Below are 19,337 nucleotides of genomic sequence, written 5' to 3'. Positions count from 1 at the left end.
TTACGGCGGTAAAGAACCGCCGTTTTTGGTCGACTTTTAACAACGGTAATTTACCCTTTTACGACGGTTGTACCTTTTTCGACACGAGTATAAACGGCGGTCTTAAATTACCGCCGTTAAAGGCTTTAACAGCGTTTTTACATCCTTAACGGCGGTAAAAAACTGCCGCGAAAGCCCAATTTTGACGTAGTGGCTATTAAATCAATTGGGTCATTAATTGTTTTTAAGTTTTTATTGTATTTAGGGTAAGAATTAAAAATTTTAAATACAAATTTTAATTATTGAAATTGATAATTTTGAAAATTTTAGACTATTAATCAAATCGGAATCAAATTATTTTCTTCAATTTCAATTAATAGATTTCAATGATTTCGTTTGGTCTCAAAATTTTTGAAATCACTAGAATAATTTGATTCCTAAATCACATTAAAATTAAACGATTCTAAACTGCGTTTACTTTTAAATTGAACCAAACCGAACAGCTCTAAGGGGCAAGCGAGTGAATGATGATGTTAATGTTGATAATGATGTATAAATTGAACCAAATCGAACGAGTGAGTGAATGATGATGTTAATGTTGATAATGATGTATAAGTTAGGCGGATCAGCACAAACTCATTTTCTCTTCCACTCTCATTGTGAAAGTGATATGGTATAGGCTTATTTGGGATAGTAATTGACTAGACAGTAAGTATCATTTCCTATTATGAAGGTTAGTTGTTTCATATTTCTTCTTCTTCTTGTTGTTTTTTTTTTTTTTTTTTCTTTTTTTGATAAAAAAAATATAATCTAATCAAGTGGCCAATAGTGTTTGTTTATTTACACACACCAAAAAAAAAAAAAAAAAAACGAAATAAATCGTTCACAACACATGATGGTATAGGAGTGGACCAGAGGGGACGGTGACTATTGGATTTGAGTCGATTTAAGCAAGAAGACTATTGTCAGTGCTTTTTGAGATAGCATTTTTTTTTTTAAATTGTTGGGAAAAAAATAAAAAATATAGAATGAAAATACATCAAATATTTGGTACTATTTGCTTAGTGCGCACTTACGCTGTATTTGATTAAGGAATTTATAAAGAGAAAGAAAAAAATTACGCGAAGTTAGGTAAAATATAAGTATATTTTATTTACATTTTACCGACCTTTTTTTATTTCCCTTTCTAAATCTCTCCTCGAATCCCCCAACCAAACACAACATTAAAGAAAAGTATTTTGATTTGCATTATTTTAGAAAATAGGTTAAAAGTTAGTTTTTAATTTTTTTTGACTTTTTTTGAAAAAAACATGTAAAAAAATTAAGAGATGACATGATCCAAAAGAGGTTAAAAGTCAAATGACTACTTTTAATCTCATCCTCAAAGAGGCCAAAATGTGTATTTACTAAAAATAAAAAATAAAATAAAATAAAATACCATTCATCAAAGTCTTTTCAACTATCAAATGAGGTCTCTATAATATACATTCTTTTAAAAAAGGCGTATCATATGCACTTTTAATTATGTCAATTTCTTCTTTAGTTATGACCAATTTTGTTCTTTAGTTATGACATTATTTAGTTATAACTCATGAGTTATTTAGTTATGTCTCGTTGTATTTAATTATGAGATTTTTTCTTCTTTTTTTTAGTTATAACTCAAAAAATTGAAATTATGTCATTTCTCTTTTTAGTTATAAGATGCATATGCACCATAGTGTTTCCCATCAAACTAACGTTGTCAAGTTGAAGGTTCAAATGCAAAAGAGATTGGCTTCTCTTCAATTTTCTATCGAAATAAAGAGATACTGTTAGGCCAAGTAGGCTCACTTTTGGACCTCAATTCGATAATTCGAACCATTCACATTTTAAAATTCGTCGAGTATATTATTTCTACAAAAAATTAAGTTGATTGGATAACAACAATCACGTGTTCGGATTAATTTTGTATGAATCGTTTATTTTTCACCGTTCATTTTTTCATACAAAACTAATCCGAACATGTAATTGTCGTTATCCGATCGATTTGATTTTTTCAAGGATGATGTATTCAACGAATCCTAAATTATAACGGTTCAAATTATCAATACGGGGTCCAAAAGTGAGCCCAATAAACCCAACAGTACCTCTCCAATCCGATGGAGGACTGGAGAGAAGCCAGTCTCAATGCGAAAAAACATTAGAAATTTAGCGTTGTCAATTTCTAGGAAACAAATTTTTATTTTTAATATTATCTGATGAGGACACTGTCTCACATCGCCTGCGAGGGACTTCCATTTCCACCTCATAAGCGTACTAGTCCCTCCACCTTGTACGAGGCCTTTTCCCCCAAGAAGGAACAATCGTGAGGCTCCGGCCAAAGCGGACAACATCTGTAGAGGCGTAAGAGGCCAGACTTGCGAGTTTGGCGCTAGAAGGAGGGTGGTCTAGCAAACTCTCCCACTGTTCGCGGCCTAGGCTGTTGGGGGGCTATGATGAGGACATTGTCCCACATCAACAGGGAGGGACTCCCACTTCCACCTCATAAGCGTACTGGTCTCCTTCACCTTATACGAGGCCTTTTCTGGAACAAAACCGTGAGGCTCCGGCCAAAGAGGACAATATCTGCAGTGGCGTAAGAGGGCCAGGCACGCAGGGTTTGCAGATATTGTCTACTTTAGCTGGAGCCTAACGGTTTTGTTTCTCTTCAGGAGAAAAAGCCTCGTATAAGGTGGAGGGAACTAGTACGCTTGTGATGTGAAAGTGAGAGTCCCTCCTAGGTGATGTAGGGCAGTGTCCTCATCATTATCATTATATATATATTTTTTGGATAAGAAGCAAAAATTAAAATTTGTTTGGTATAGAAAAATATTTTGAAAATAAAAATAAATAAACATTTTTGATAAGTGGCTTGTGATATGATCAAAATATGAAATATTATTGTAGTATATCCTACATCAATCAAGTAATTTGGGTTTAAATTTTCAAGTAATTTTGGTAGACCAACTCCATTCAAAAAAATAAAACTACTTGGATCGTGACAAATAGTATTAGAGCTCCATCAATAGCAACTTAAGATTTTGTGAGTTTTTAAGCTAAACATTAAAATGAGGCTTCTGTGAAAATTTAATACCTTCCACAATAAAGCCTTAGGTGATGGGCTTAATGACCTAATAGTTAAGCCATCTGTGAGCTTCACATTGGTCCCGTGAGGAGGTGGTGGTTGTGTGTTACTCTACTTGCGTCCCACACGGAAAATTGATTATGAAATATTAGTATCATATATAACTAATCAAGTATGCTCCTATGAATTAATGGAGAGATGAGTTATACCGTTTTAAATTTGCAAATAAATAAATACACTGTTAATGCCACACCATTGGCGATTGCCGACATTATCTTTTGCCACACCAAATCACTATGCTATGTAGGCCGACCTCACATAGGTTAATTTATTTTTTCCTCGACAGCTATTATTAATAACTTGTTGAGTTTGGACTTAGTAGGCTTAGTAATTGTTTGTCAAATATTTTGTTGACTTTTTAATTATTATAGACACGTACTTTAATTGATAATATAATATTTTTTATACTTATAATTAATCTCCTATCAATTGACAAAAAATATAAAAAACTTTTATTAAAACTTTCAAATCATATTGACAAATTCATTTCATTTAAATTGCTAGATTAATAAGCTAGTTGAATTGTGACATTATTGAAATTGGTGGTCCAAGGACAACAAAAGGTGTTGGAGGCCAATGGCGACCATGGGTGGTAACCAATGGTAATTGGAGATGAAAACAAAGTGCAAATTTATTTTAAAAACATATTTTCTTGTTTTTTTAAAATTATTGAATCAATTTTGCCGTTCTTAATAACAAAAATAAGTATAACTATGGGAGCCAAGTAAAAATAATCCTAAATCGACAAGCAGCGTACATCCAAATTCATCTTTGATGGACCAAATGTAACTAAAGTCGTTGCCGAATAGATACAAAAAAATAGGATGAAGAGTGCACCGAGTTAAAAGCACATGGGCTACACTCCTTAGCTAAGTCCATTGGATAAGCCAACAAGACCCCGTTAGGTGAACCCAAGTTGTCGCTTTCTAAAGAATATAGTAAGGAGAAGGGTCTTGACAAAGAGATAATGAGAACCTATGCTACAAGAGAAAGTATCAAGAAGAAGAACCCTATAAAATGAGGAAGAGGTAGGAGAGAGAGGTATGTCCCAAAAAACTTGCACTTAAAAAATAAAAGACTCTTCTTCATACAAAAGCTAACTTGTTCGTCGAAGTGCTAATTTCGGTACTACCGATCGGAGTTGTTCTTTTGTTTCAAGTGACATCTCAAGGACCTTTCAAGAACTCGTCTGGATTAAAGGAGTATTTCAAATCATACCTCACAATAACAAATAAATTTTATTTTAATTTTTTTTTAAAATAGAAAAGAGGAAAGAGAACCTCTACTTCCTTCTTCAGAAACACTACTCAATTTATTATTATTTCTTGGTTTTGTGTGGGTGGATAAGAGACCTTGACATGCTACATATGATTGAGTAAATCTGACAAGAAGTCTTGGAGAGTTTAAGATATATTTAAGTCCCTATAAATTAATTATGCGTTATCACAAGTTTGAAAATTTCCACAAATCTACACATAAACTAATACATTATGGTCTTATAACAATTTTTAATAATCTTCTACCACAAACAATATAATACATGAAATGATACTCACCATTGTTTGCATCCAACTAAATTATTTTCTATAGTGCACATATAAAACTCAGTCAATTATGTGTATCTATTTGTCATGGGACGGCGGTTGAATCAAATTTTCAACTTTAATAGTAATAATTAAAGAAGGGATTTGATTCCCCTAAGTTGAGAATCTCAACAGGATTGTGTTGTTTAGATCTATAGGATTGTTATAAGTCTCATTTCAATAATCTGAATAATTTATTTTGTAATATCTTTTATGTATATTATTCATCAAAAAAATTATGTCAATTGAATAATCGTAATTTTTTTATTTTATTGAATTCTTTTTCAAAAACATATACGGTCTATTTTCAAAAATATATATATCATTCATTTTTTTGAAGACAAGCGTCAAAAAAAGAAGAGATTTGAATTATTAAATTAATTTAATTTTTTTTCATGAATAAATGTATACAAAAAATTTTACAAAATAAATAATTCAGATCAATAAAATAGGATTCATGACAAATCCCACAAACCTGAATAACATAGTTCAGTTAAATCCCTTCAAGAAGAAAAAACGCGATCAAGTGCACGATTGAGGATGATATGATATACGCAATGTTAAACCCACACCACCAAAACCCTAAAAGTCGTTGTTATCGGGTCAAATCACCTTTTAAATGCAATTACAACCTTTCAACTTTCTTGGATTAATATAACAATAATATTAAAAGGATGAGGAATTCCTTTTTTTACAAATTTGAATTGGATGGTGTTATTGCAAGTTTTATCATAAGTTTTGTTTTGATGATTGCAATCATTTATTTTATCAGATATTTCATTTATTTCATTAACAAAAAATATATAAAAATAGATCGATCTTATAATTATAACTTATTCGATTTATTATGTTTCTAAAAATGTATAGTTTATTTTTAAAAATACAATTATTGTCAATTTTTCTTAGTAAAAAATTGAACAAGTTACAGTTATAAAATCGACTTAATTTTTCTATAAATAAAATAAATGAAGTGTCCAACAAAATGAACGATTTTTGTCATCAAAATAGGACCTGGGATGAGCTCCACAGGCCTAAACAGTGCCCTCCAATCTAAAATCTAAATTAGTGAAATCCTCCATATTAAATATATATAAATTAAACACAAAATAAAATATACAAAATATATAAATGAACAAGATTTTATAAAAACAACAGTGATACATCCACACAATTTCTTTTCCATAATTCCCACAAATGAGGTGAAATTGACCCACATACTAATTAATATAAAATTTACATGATATCTTATTATCTCATTTGTAGAGATTATGGAAAGAAAATTATGTAAATTGATATAAAATTTACATGATGTCTTATTATCTCATTTGCAGAGATCATGGAAAGAAAATTATGTAAATGAAACATTTTTCTAATAAGAATTTGTTTGTGCGGGCACATTCTCCAAAATTCTTTCCATCCATCGCTTCTCTAAAATTCTTTCTATTCATCTACTTTTTGGGATAAATTACACTGATTTATATTTATTACATTTTTTTTTTCACTTTTTAGATATTACATCTCCTCTTCTGAGATTTAAAGTTTTATTATAGATTTCGCCTTTCAGCAATTTAATTTTTTTAAATATCAATTTTGTCTTTATTGGATAAATTACATTGACACCCTTCACATTTTAGAAATTACAATCCCTTCCCTAAGGTTTAAAGTAGCATTACCAATTGCCCCTCGGTTAGTATTAGTTGAAAAAAAATTAATTAAAAAAAATTTTATTAGCAATTTTTTTAAATTTCTGTTTAAAAACTAACGTAAGCTCATTTTTTGAATTTATATTTTTTTCTCAAATTTACAAACTGAGACAATCATTTATAAACCAAAAAAATTATCACACAAGTTTTTATGACAGTTTTTTTAAATTTTTGTAAATATAAATTGAAAACTGAAAACAAAATAGTTACCAAACAGGCTTGATGGTAAAAATATTGTAAAATTAACAAATAATTAAAAAAGTTACCAACGTAAGAAATGACTTATTAAAAGATTCCTAAGTTATGTATAGTTTGATATTTAGAAAAAAAAAATTCAAAATTAAAAATTAATTTGGTTAAGAAATAAAAAATAAAAAATAATTATCATTTTTATATAATTTTTATCTTTCGAGTGGTTAGAAATAATTTTTATAAATTAAATTGAAACAGCTATACGTATGTATATAACCTGCCCAAAAGTTAAAATGATAATTATTTTTTACCCTTAAATGATAATTATTTTTTTATTTTTTATTTCTTAACCAAACTAATTTTTAATTTTTAAATTTTTTTTCTAAAAATCAAACCATACATAACCTAAATATCTTTTAATAAGTCATTTTTTATGTTGGAAACTTATTTAATTATTTGTTAATTTTACGACATTTTTACCATCAAGCCTGTTTGGTAACCATTTCGTTTTTAGTTTTCAATTTATATTTACAAAAATTTAAAAAACTGTCATAAAAACTTATTTGATAATTTTTTTGGTTTATAAATGGTTGTCTCAGTTTGCAAATTTGAGGAAAAAATGTAAATTTAAAAAATGAGCTTATATTGGTTTTTAAACAAAAATTTAAAAAATTTACTAACAAATTTTTTTTTCAAATAATTTTTTTCCCAATTAATTTTTTTTTCTAACTAATACTAACCGATGGGGCAATTGGTAATGCTGCTTTAAACCTTAGGATGAGGATTGTAATTTCTAAAATGTGAGGGGTGTCAGTGAGGGCAAAATTAGTATTTAAAAAAAATTAAATTGCTGAAGGGAAGAATCTGTAATAAAACTTTAAATCTCAGAAAGGAAATATAATTTTTAAAAGGTGAGAGGGAGAACTGTAACAAACATAAATCTTAGGGAATGTCAGTATGATTTACCCTACTTTTTGTATTTGAATAATGTTTGAGAGCTCAAATTTGGCCCCCCTAATCCCCCTAATCCTCAAAACGACGTCGTTTTGGAGATTTTTTTTTTTTTTTTCTCCATTTTCGACTCAGAAAGAGGAAGAGGGAGAGGGAGAGGGAGAGGGAGAGAAGCAGAGGGGAGGGGAAGAGAGAGAGAGAGAGAGAGAAGACGATCGTCGATCGCCGATGCCTAGTCGCCGATCGTCGCCCAACCACCGGTCGTCGTCGCAGCCCAGCCCCGCCGTCGCAGTCCCCTCCTTCCTCCTCCTCCTCCTCCTCCCTCCTTCCTCCTCCTCTCCTCCTTCTCTGCTTCTGAAAAAAATAAAAATAAAAATAAAAAATAAAAAATAAAAATAATTAGGGAGATTCGGGGTAACTCATTTCGAGCTACCCAGCACGACTCTTTGTATTTGATTTCGTGTTTAATTTATGATCACTTGTTTGGTGTCACAACAGCTCATGCGTGCACCAAAGTGTTTTATTATATTATTAAAATAAAATCAAAGGACTGCGTATCCATAGAATCTCTAAATTCCTACCTAAGAATTATCATAAATCCTTTAATCATATCACAATAAAATATAAATTTATTAGTATCTACTGAGGATGAGTATGATTGAAACACCAATTATAATTTATTTATACTTTTAATGATGAAGAACTTTCAAAACAGGTCACGCTAGACCCATCATTGTAATTTGTAAAGTATATGCAATTCTTTTTGTCTTTTCTTTTTTCATCACGCATAATTCAGAAATTAAAATAATATTGTTCACTTGCAGTTTTTGATGTTTTCTATTTGTTAATTTTTGGTAGTTCCAATTTTAGGTTTATCATTAGCAAGTTTTTCTCCTTTTCTTTATCCTAGATTTATTTTTTTAAATAAAAAAAATTGTATTCTCCAAATTCTTTAGAATAAAATAATTATATTTAAAAAACAGTAAAAATAAGAACAACCAAGAGAATTTAATAATGTAGTTAAAAAATTGTTCATATATGGTGGGTGGTGCAGGGGGCGACGGCATGCTGATGGGGTTTCATGCCCACAACATGCAAGCAAAAACTCACCAATATATATATATATATATATATTTGTATTATTAATATTTTATTTAAAATAGTTTGATGCTTTTAAAAAAATTAAATGGTCTAATTAAATAGAAATGTATACCCATTAAAGGGCAAATTACATGGGTAATTCTTATATTTTTGTTGTTTGTATCATTTTAATCTCTATATTTTTAATTGGTTTAGTTTTTACTATTAATTTTAAATTTTACCTTAATTTGATCTAAGCGATAACGCTATTAGGGTTTTGATGAAAAATTATAATTGAGTTAGTTGAGGTTAATTACTAAATTGATCACCACTACAAGAATTTACACAATTGCCGACCACTTTTGCCGACCAAAAAAATTTTGGTAGCAAAAAAATGACATTTGGCGACTAAATATTAATTAGTCGCGAATGATCATTATTTTTGGCGACCAAATATTATTGGTTGCAAAAGGTTATATTTTGGCGACCAAAAAATGAGTTGGTCGCAGAAAGTGGTATGCTTTTGCCGACCAACTATAAATTTGGTCGCGGAAGGTCACATATTTTTGGGCGACTAAAAATTTGGTCGCCAAAAATTTATTTTCAACAACCAAAAAAAATTGGTCGCCAAATTAGTACATTTAGCGACTAATATTTTAGTCGCCATTGATTGAGATTTGGTGACTAAAAAAATTTGTCGGCGAAGGTACCTTTTCTGCGACTAATATGATATTTGGTCGCCAAAAGTTTGGGAAGGAAATTTGAAACGTGGAGGTGGGAATTAGGGCTGGGCATAGGGTCATTCGACCCGCACAACCCGTCCTACCCGACCCTACCCGTACGCGTATGGGCGATTTCGCAAATATAATAGGGTAGGGTGCGATTTGAAATATTTCTAATTTTCGGGTTGCCGGCGGGTTGCGGGTTTGAACCGCACCCGACCAACCCGCCTGCATAACTCTATATATATATATTTTTTTTTTCAGAAGATCTGGACCGTTCACTTCACTTCATCTATACCCAAACAAAACAAAGAAAGGAAAAAAACCCTAAACTCAAAAACACATTACGCAGCTCTCATCTCACACTCTCTCTCGTTTTTCAGTCTCTCACTCTCATCTCACTCTCATCTGATCAGTCTCTCATACTCACTCTCTCACTCTCATCTCATCACTCATCTCGGCCGATCAACCTCGCAAGAGATCGACTCTCACTCATCGCAAGATTGACCGATCGACCTCATACTCTCATCGCACCGATCGACCTCCCAGGTACGGATCTCTATGTCGCTGTCTCTGTCTCTCTTTCCTCTCCGATCTCTAATTTTTTTGTGTTATTCAGATCTGTGTCACTCTGTGTGACTAAGATTGTTTGTTAATGGTGATTTTTTGTTCATTTCTGTGTCAATGGTGATTTTTTTTTTTTTTTAGATCTGTGACTCTTAGTTTATTTGTTCATTTCTGATTGTGTGTTATGTGTCAATGGTGAGGACTTTGATAGTGGAGTCGATGATATTCATACTCCAAGACAGTGTATAGTATGGAATATGAATAAGAATACTCATATTTACCCAGAATATGTTGTTAGCTTCAAGGTCTCTTTTGATCTGAATCTGTTAGTGATTTTGGAATCTGAATCTGTATAAATTAAATCTGAATCTGTAATTTTGTTTGATCTGAATCTGTTAGTAATTAAATCTGAATCTGTTGGAATTATTTTTTGATTCAATTTGTTAACTTTTGATTGCAGTGTTGTAAGATATATATGATTCTATTCAATTTCTTATATAGTCATGTGAGCACATAAAGGTGCAAGATGTAGGTATAGATATAGATATAACTGGTTTCATTTGACTTTGAAGATGATTCATGCATTTACTAGTTTTTATTTTTTTATTTTTTATTTTATTTTAATTCTGATTTCCAAATTCCAAGTTGGGAAATTGTGATGGCAGGTTTTGGTGGTTAGACAAGACCTGAAGATGGGAGTATGAAAGATTGCGTCCCAATGTGCTCGTAAGATATATTTCACTCTTAACAATTTGATTGCACTTTGTATCACTCTACGATCTCTGTGCGTTGTTCGTTTCACATTTATTTGACTAATTATTTATTTTTAAACCTGCAGATGCTGCTACTGGGATGTATTCAGAACTGATGCAAAGTTATGACAACGCTAAACACAGGATTACTTCATTTATTCAAGCCCTGAAATTTACTTTGATTCTAATAGTTTCTTTCCCCTCGCATTCTCTTTAATAATTAACATCCTTAATGGCAAAAACAATCTTTTGAGGAGGAACCAAACTTTGTTGCTTGCTGTAGCTGTTCAAAATAAAGATTGACAAAATGGGAAAGAAAAAAAAAAGGTTTAAAAATCTAAGTGGCATAATGAAATGGCATAATGAAATAATCTAAGTGGCACTGCACTGCACGAAACAATCTAAGTGGCATAATGAAATATGTTTCCTTTCATAATATCTCTAACTAATCAAGTTTGTTCAACACTTTGTTGCTGAATTTGTGAGTATTATTTATTTTTATTCACAGTTAAATGTTCAAGGAATTCAAGTGATTGAATAATTTCTTGGAATTATCTGCTTTTGGGAGATAATTAAGAGTAACTTTAACTTTAGTATGTTGGCTTAAAAAGACTCGAGAATTGATAAGAGTTACAGTGATTGTTTATTTAATGAGACTGCTTGTTCTGTAGATTGTCATTTCTAATCTGTCAGAACTGTAGGCTGAGTTTTGTGGGATCTTAGGAAGGCAGGAGTGCCTTTGGCTTACCTAATGGACCACATTTAGGTATGGGTTCAAGGGAAATACACGAAATAAGGGTTATGTTTTTACCATTTAGTTGATTGTTATACTATGAGCTAAGATCTTCACTGTGTTCCTATCTATGTCTAGTCTTTTTTCCTCATTCTCTACGGCTAATTTCATAACTAATGAAACTTATTTATAATTATAAGGTGCAGTGAATTTTGAAAATTTAACTACCATCAAGTTGTAGTTTGTTTTTATGGTGGGCTGAATTGTTCTTATGGTCAATAGATGTCGCCGACGATGAAATAATCCTCTCCATCAAGTATTAGTTTTGCATGCCGTATCATTATACTTTTCATATAATAGACATATTTTTATAAGTCAAATAGTGAAATTAATATTACTAACTTCAAAATTAAAGTTCTAACTTTAAAAACTGTTAGCTAAAATAATGTTGTGATTATTAATGTTTAGGTTATTCTGGTACAAGCAATAAATTATCTAAGGACAATAAAATTTGATACAGAATGACTATTAGAGTAAAGCTTAGTAATTATTAGTTTTGTTGAATGTTGACTATTTTGCATTTGGAATGATATGTGGCTTTTATGGCTTTGAGAATTCTTCTACAATTTACCTGTGTTCTTTCATTTTGCTTTTGTTCAAGTTTGAATTATTAGTTTATCTATTTCTTACCAAAAAGGTGTGCCTCACCTTGCGCCTACGCCTGAATCTGGCGCCTTGGTGTGCCTTGAGCATTTAAAATCACTGGACAGCCACTATGGATAATGACTGCATGAATGTAACTTTTTCTTCTCTAAAAGGTTAACTTAGTTTAAGTCAAAGTAAGACGATTTCCAAAAATCAGATGTTTCTTGGGTTTATTTCTGTGTGTTGTATATTTCAGTACTCCCTAGTCTAATTACATCGTGTGGTTTAAATCTATTTTCTATGAATTACTTGGTAATTACGATGTATGTTGTTTATTTTGTGTGGTACAATCTCATATATTTTTGGATCTTCAAAAGTAAGATCTGTATCTACCACTGAAGTTGCATTTCCTCAAAAGTGAACTGTTTGTGTTCTCTGTCTTTTCTTTAATAATTGAGAGTTGTCTGGTTTTCAACCTGAAAATTGATTGGTTCTTTTCAAAAAATTCATTATATCATACTATTTCATATGCCTATCCTGGTTAATGAATGGAAAAAAAAGTACTTTTGCATGTATTCCTTAGTTTTTGAGTTAACGATGATCGGATTAGATTTATGGTTGGGTTTTACATCTGATTTGAATTCATCATTGCTTGATTGTAATTAGTCGATCGGATTTATGTAGTCTTGAAATCATCTTTGGCTTTGTTAATTGCTGCTTATAAATAAATAGATTAATGCTTGTTTCTGTTTTAGCTACATTCGCTTTCATGTTACTTTGTGTGGACAAAACAAAATCATGGAAGCATAGAACATAGAGTCTGTAGATGTATCTGTGTATTTTTTGCCTAAAACAGTATATCTTCTTTAACATCAATTGCTTTGTTGGTTCTCAATCTTTATTTCTTTCTTATTTGGAAGGATCTTCTATGTGTTAGAAACTGTGTGTTAAATTGATATTTTCTCCTCTTTTTTGGTGGATAAGATTCACTTTTTGTCACTGTCAGGGCATCTGATGTTGTGTGTTTTTTATTTTTTGGTTCAGTTTTAGTAATTTATTTGTTTTTCCCCGTTTTGTTGTCTTTTTCTTTTTTGTATTGGGATGTGATTTGTATGATATGGAAACAATTCTCTTGTAAAAGTATTTGTGCTTCATAGGTTATACTGGAGGAGCTTAATGCCATGTTTCTTCTTTGTTGTGTTAACTCTTACATAATAAGCTTCTAATTTTATTGTCTGATTATTGATTTATAGGCAAGTCATTCTTTTTAAGATTACAGGCTACCATGCAACTTAGGGATTGAGCCCAAAAGATGAGAATGTATTTGATTTGATTTGAAACATATGCACTATGTATTTTGCAGATACTAAACATAGTAACATGTTTTGTATCCTGTTCTTAATTTCTACCTTCCATGATTGAATTCACTAAAGCAATCCTGTTTTGAGGTTGAAGGCCTCGATGGAACCACCAGGGCTGACTGAGGGGCTCACAAATAGCAAACAAGAGAGCATAATAGGAACTCAAAATGGGTCTGATCTGTTCAATGAAATGAAACATCAGTTTCTGAGTTTCAAAAGGCAGAAATTCCTGTAAGCAAGCTTATAATTCTGACATCTTGTTGTTTAGCTTCACAGAAAATTGAGTTTCCCTGATGTGATGTTTTCTTTGAACAGGGAGAACTTGGAATGCTATGAAAATCTTGCCAAGAGTCAAGCACCGAAGGTATGATGGGTTTTTTAGGGTTAACTTTTTTTTAGTCCATGATATATTTTGGAGCCATCTGGGGATTACATTGGCAATTTGCCTCAATTTTGTGCTGAACTGGTCAAGATTTTCTTAACTGATGCTTGCAAGAACAGTTCATGGTCATTGCTTGTGCAGACTCTAGGGTTTGTCTCTCCTACATCCTAGGATTTCAACCCAGAGAAGCCTTTGTAGTCCGCAATGTGGCAAATCTGGTGCCCCCATTTGAGGTACCATATACATTGCATTTGTGTTTTCTTGGCTTTAGTTTAGTACTACTAGTTCTTCATTTATTGTAAGCATAAATGTGGGAAAACGGAAATATATGGTTGTGATAAGTGTATTAGAAGCAAAATTCTGAATAGGCCTATGCTTTTTTATTTTCTGATGCAGAATGGACCAACAGAAACAAATGCTGCCCTTGAATTTGCCGTCAATTCTCTAGAAGTAAGTGACTTCTGTAGACAAATCTTCTGCCAAGTTGCTTTATTCTTTGTCAACTAAGGCAGAAAAAATGTGTGTAGTTACTATTGGTTGCTTATGGTCTGCACATTGACTGGGATTGCAGCTGACATGTTAGGAATTCAAAAATCTGAAAGAATTTGACATCATGTGTCATTCAAAAAAAAAAAAAAAAAAAAAAGAGATAAAGTAAGAATAAGTTTGGAGAAAGGGAATTGTCTGCAAAAGTATAGCAATTAGTAACCAATTATGAAGCTTATGTTCTCATTCTGGAGTTGCTTACAGTGGACTATGATATAGTTGCAATAATGAATAATCTGGAATTGCTGATTCATGATTAAAAAATATATGTCTCTGTGTTTCATGACTAAGTCACTAATACCGTACACAAATATATTAGATGACTGGAATTGCTGTAATTGACCTCTTGATATCAATGTGTCAAACAAATTGGCCACTCTATTTGGCGACAAACTTTGATGGGAAAACATTTTGGTAAATATAAAGTTTTCTACAGGTTGAAAATATACTAGTCATTGGCCACAGCTGCTGTGGAGGTATTTGTGCCCTTATGAGCATGCAAGATTATGTAAATTCAAGGTTTGGCCAATTCCAATCTTTTCTATTTTTCATCTCTCTCTCACTCTTACACATGCGCGCAAGTAAGCAAGCAAGCGCACATTATACAAGAAATCATTTGATTTTTTTTTTCCAATTTCAAGGAAGCTGTGAGCTGTCAGTATCGCAAAGGTAAATTCCTTTTTGGTTTATGCTCTCAGGGATATTTTTTTTTCCTTTGGTTTATGCTCTCGGATTTGGATTACCTTTATCATACTATGGATTTTTTGCATCTAGTATGTTGGGGCACCATACTCTTGTGATATCAGCTATGAACCATTTCTTGGGCTTGAGGTTTGTTCCTATTTTCTTTTCAATTTTTGCTTTTTTTGAACATCACAATGTATGTTAGTGAAATGATGACTCCAACACATCTCCGAATCTGATAAACATATTTTGGTTTGATTTGAAAGTCATGTTGAAAGTACTATATGGTTTTATTCTTGTTTTATTTTTAGAGATGGTTCTTTTTTTTAAAAAAAAACAAAAAACAAACTGTAATTTTATTTATTGGTAGCCTAGTTTAAATGAGAAGTGAAAATACATTCCACATGATTCTCATGACTTTGCTTGTTCATTTACCTTCTGATTGAAAGATCTTGCCATCCTCATGGGTACTTCAGTTATAGTGGGCAGTCCCTCTTCTTGATTATTTATGAGCAAATGAAGATATGCTGACTATATTTACAATTGCGAGCTTATAGGGGGTAGTCCCTCTTCTTGATTATTTATGAGCAAATGAAGATATGCTGACTATATATACTTTAGCTATAATTGTCAGCTTGATCTTCATCCATAACAAATGATAGGTATGTATGCAGATTATCAGCCCATAAGAAGCTGGATCATCTCATAAGAATGCGGCAAATGGATATATTATGAGAATGACTTTGTTTTGGATATATTTGTTGAGATCGGAATGGGGCAAATGGATCATTGTGAGAATGACTTTGAAGCAGATATGCTGAAAGATACCGCGGATTATTATTCTCGAAAGGCTTCAAACTGGATCTTGGAAGATTCCTGTCCAGATTATATGTTGAAAGTAAACATCTATTCATTTTCTTTTTTTCTTGTTAAGGTCAGATATATTTGTTTGATAATCCTATATAATTTCTAAAAAATCCTTTTGTAACTCTAGGTTGAGGAGTGTTTGAAACGAGAGAAGGATAGGGTTGCTCATTACCTACATTCTAGTAGCGAGCTGAAGTTGCTTGAGGTTTGTTCTTCCTCTTGTAAAGTCATACTAAATTTCTTTCTACCCAATAATAATTAGTCTTTTAATGGTTACTTCTTTTATTTATTTATTTATTTTCAGGCCAATTTTGAAGATATGCACTTTCGCTATTATAATTATGGGTAATTTTGTCTTCCTATAGAAAGTTCAACATGAATTGTTGTCCGTTTATGCAACCCAATTGCTCGAGCAGGAGCACTCTGGATGTCATGCATTGCTTAGGGATGACAAGGTAGTCATTTGGACCATTTTTTTTTATCAGACTTGGACAATGTTATTATTCAAGCCTTCTTGCTGTTATTTCAGTTGCAATTAACTAAAGTTTATTAACATTTTTTTCCTGTTCTCTTGTAGGTAGAGGATTTATCAAGGATGTATAGGCTCTTTTCCAAAATACCTCGAGGTTTAAATCCGGTTTCTAGTATATTTAAACAGGTTTTGGTCTTTAACCTGCAGTACATTGTTCTGTAAAGAATGTAGCATTGTGCCTCTGGTATTATTTGTTTCTTCCCCTTGTTTATTTTGAAGTTTGGCTGGGTTTTTCTTTATGCAGCATGTTACTGCTGAAGGTACAGCATTGGTTAAACAAGCGGAAGATGCAGCCAGCAATAAGAAGGTGATGTAATCTTGATTGTGTTATTTCAGATCCCATAGTCTTTGTGCAATTTGTCTTCTGAGGAGGTGCATTTCACAAGGCTCATGATTGATCTGCCATTACATTGGACTTGGTTAACAAGTTATATACTCCTTTTTTTTTTTTTTTTTTGAAGGAAATTAAATTTGGATTTTAATTAAATGAATGGCAATGTACAAAATTTAGCACTACATTTGACTTTGGGGGTACAAATAATTGTTTGATGTGGTGGCATCATTAACCAAGGTTGTTCACTTAAAATTTTTCTTTCTTTTCCTTTTTTTTATTTTATTTCCCCTTTTCTAGGTGGAAAGAACATATCTACTCTTATATATGTCTTAGTGATAATCTTTTCTAATTTTATTTCTGGTTCTAATGCTAAGAAGTGTCCTGGTGCAGGCAGATAAGAAAGATGTGGTTGGTCTGCAGGAACAGGTAATGTCAAATTCTTATAGTACTTCACTTCTAGGATTTGTCAATGGATTCTTGGTATGGGAACTGACTAACCTGTGGGGCCTTCAGGTTTTTGTTAGAAAAGTTATCGAGCTTCATGACAAGTACATGACGTACGTAAATAACTGTTTTATGAACCATACTCTTTTCCACAAGGTTTGTATTAAACAATTGCTGCATAGTCGTGGTTTCCTTCCTATTATTCATGTATTAAAATCTCCTTTGTTTGCCTTAGGCGCTCAAAGAGGCTTTTGAAGTCTTCTGTAACAAAGGTGTTGGTGGAAGCTCGAGTGTAGAACTACTAGCCACATTTTGTGATAATATTCTTAAGAAAGGTGGGAGTGAGAAATTGAGTGATGAAACCATTGAGGAAACACTTGAGAAGGTATGCTTCTATCTTTCATAGCATTTGCTTTGACTTATTGTTGAGAATGAGATACAAACAGTTGCAATTGGATTTCTTTTTATTCTACAGGTAGTAAAGCTCCTTGCTTATATTAGTGATAAGGATCTGTTCACTGAATTCTACGGGTAATTTTATTTAATTTTTTGTTGGTTTTCAAGTGATTGCAGAATATTGTGATTCGATGATTCATAGATACTTATTTTTTGTTGCAATGACTGTTTTAGTTAGTTGCTTAGCATTTTAAGTATGTTCTGGAAGTTTCTGTTACTGCTTCTATCTACCACTTGTGTTAGACTCTTAGGGGATGTTTGGCATGGGCTAGAAAAAGCTACTTTTTGGCTAAATAAACCAAAAGACAAAAAAAGTCTATCTTGAACTTAAAAAAGTAACTAAAAAAAGGTAAAACATCCAACATTTCTACTAACAAAAAAGAACATTTTTTTGTAATTACCAGCCGCATCAGCTTTTTAAGGTTCTAGAAAAGCAAATAAGCAACTTAAAAAACAATTGCTAAATTCGACCTTAGTAGCATAAACTCCTATGGGGGCCTCACTCCTTCCTCTAGAAGCTTGTTAACACCACCACGCTCACTCTTAACCTTAAAACTCCTCTATAGGCCCCTCGCTCCAGGATTAACAACCCTGTTTCTAGATTAACATAGGTGGTGTTTGGGAACCTAGGTTCCAAATTTTTTTTTCATTTTTTCCACTAAAAGACAAACTTTTTACAAAATCAAAAATAATACATCCAAACAAAATATCACATCTAACCCCATAATCATTTCACTTTTTCTCTCACAAACATCACATCCAACCACATAAAAACCCAACTATCTTCCCAAACACCAAAAAATTTTTATCCAATAAAAACCTACAACTAAAAAAACTTACATAAAAACCCACTTCCCAAACACCATCATAGATTTCCAGGATTAACAACCCTGTTTCTGGATGTTCTACTATTTTGTTCCTGGTTGTTTCTTATTTTGGGGTTGTTTATAGCTCTAATTGGTATCAAACTCTAAACTCATCGGCATTGTTCTTTTACTTCAATCTATTGGTTGTTGTGTTGCCATTCCCTTTGATTTTTGTTTTGATATTGACTTTTAGTGGAGTTATTTGGTGCTCTTAGAGGGCGCTTATATGACAGCAACAAAAATTTGATAATGGCAACTCTCTTTACTATTGGTGCTGTTACATCTGCAATGGGACTTGCAGTTGAGAAGTCTAGCAAGGTTGTTTGCTCTAAACCTAAATTTCCTTTTAACTTTGTATTCTATTGTCCTTTAAATTTGACTTTAATATTGGGAAGTTGTTTATTGCAGGGTATACTGTCAGATGTTTTGAAATGCCTTGGTGACAATAACAAACATATGAGAGAAAGCACTCTGACTACTTTAGATGCTTGGCTTGCTGCTGTTCATCTCGAGAAATAGTTATGTTTCAAATTGTTATGCTAGATGTGACTTGTGAATGAAAACTTAGAATAGTTGTATTGTGTCGAATGTTAATGAATTATGTATTGTGTCGAATGTTAATGATTCAGTTAATTTGAATGATGCTTTAAAATTATAGGTTTATTAGGGATTGAATGAATTATTAGGAATTGCAGGTGCATTGTTTTCCTGCTTTGGCGACCAATTTATTAGTCGCGACAAATAAATAATTTTTTTTCGTAAAAAATGACAATTGCCGACCAAGAGTTTTGGTCA

General features: G+C 32.0%; 2 protein-coding genes and 1 long non-coding RNA gene across 3 annotated transcripts; all 3 read left to right on the top strand.

Moving 5' to 3' along the window:
* Nucleotides 1-9,640: 9,640 nt before the first annotated feature.
* Nucleotides 9,641-10,974, top strand: LOC145807601 (uncharacterized). The gene is made up of 3 exons (XR_014350851.1): nucleotides 9,641-9,922; nucleotides 10,606-10,666; nucleotides 10,779-10,974. It is a non-coding gene; the product is annotated as an uncharacterized LOC145807601 (long non-coding RNA).
* A 2,557-nt stretch (nucleotides 10,975-13,531) lies between these two features.
* LOC114280125 (beta carbonic anhydrase 5, chloroplastic) lies at nucleotides 13,532-14,396 on the top strand. The gene is made up of 5 exons (XM_082905114.1): nucleotides 13,532-13,662; nucleotides 13,747-13,795; nucleotides 13,933-14,046; nucleotides 14,210-14,263; nucleotides 14,385-14,396. Exons 1-5 carry the CDS (start codon nucleotides 13,532-13,534, stop codon nucleotides 14,394-14,396), a joined length of 360 nt encoding a protein of 119 aa, XP_082761240.1.
* LOC145807174 (cullin-1-like) lies at nucleotides 13,573-19,061 on the top strand. Its single transcript, XM_082905113.1, has 15 exons — nucleotides 13,573-13,662; nucleotides 13,747-13,795; nucleotides 14,210-14,263; nucleotides 14,786-14,878; nucleotides 15,718-15,941; nucleotides 16,038-16,115; nucleotides 16,276-16,365; nucleotides 16,488-16,568; nucleotides 16,687-16,749; nucleotides 17,167-17,202; nucleotides 17,290-17,376; nucleotides 17,456-17,605; nucleotides 17,696-17,751; nucleotides 18,758-18,860; nucleotides 18,951-19,061. Exons 5-15 carry the CDS (start codon nucleotides 15,816-15,818, stop codon nucleotides 19,059-19,061), a joined length of 981 nt encoding a protein of 326 aa, XP_082761239.1. The 5' UTR covers nucleotides 13,573-13,662; nucleotides 13,747-13,795; nucleotides 14,210-14,263; nucleotides 14,786-14,878; nucleotides 15,718-15,815.
* The last annotated feature ends 276 nt before the right edge of the window (nucleotides 19,062-19,337 follow it).

This window comes from Camellia sinensis, chromosome 14 (genome assembly GCF_055761805.1).
Source record: "Camellia sinensis isolate YWXY chromosome 14, ASM5576180v1, whole genome shotgun sequence".
NCBI lineage: Eukaryota > Viridiplantae > Streptophyta > Magnoliopsida > Ericales > Theaceae > Camellia > Camellia sinensis.
Note: the sequence above shows the minus strand (reverse complement) of the source record. Positions and strands in the feature narration are given on the sequence as shown.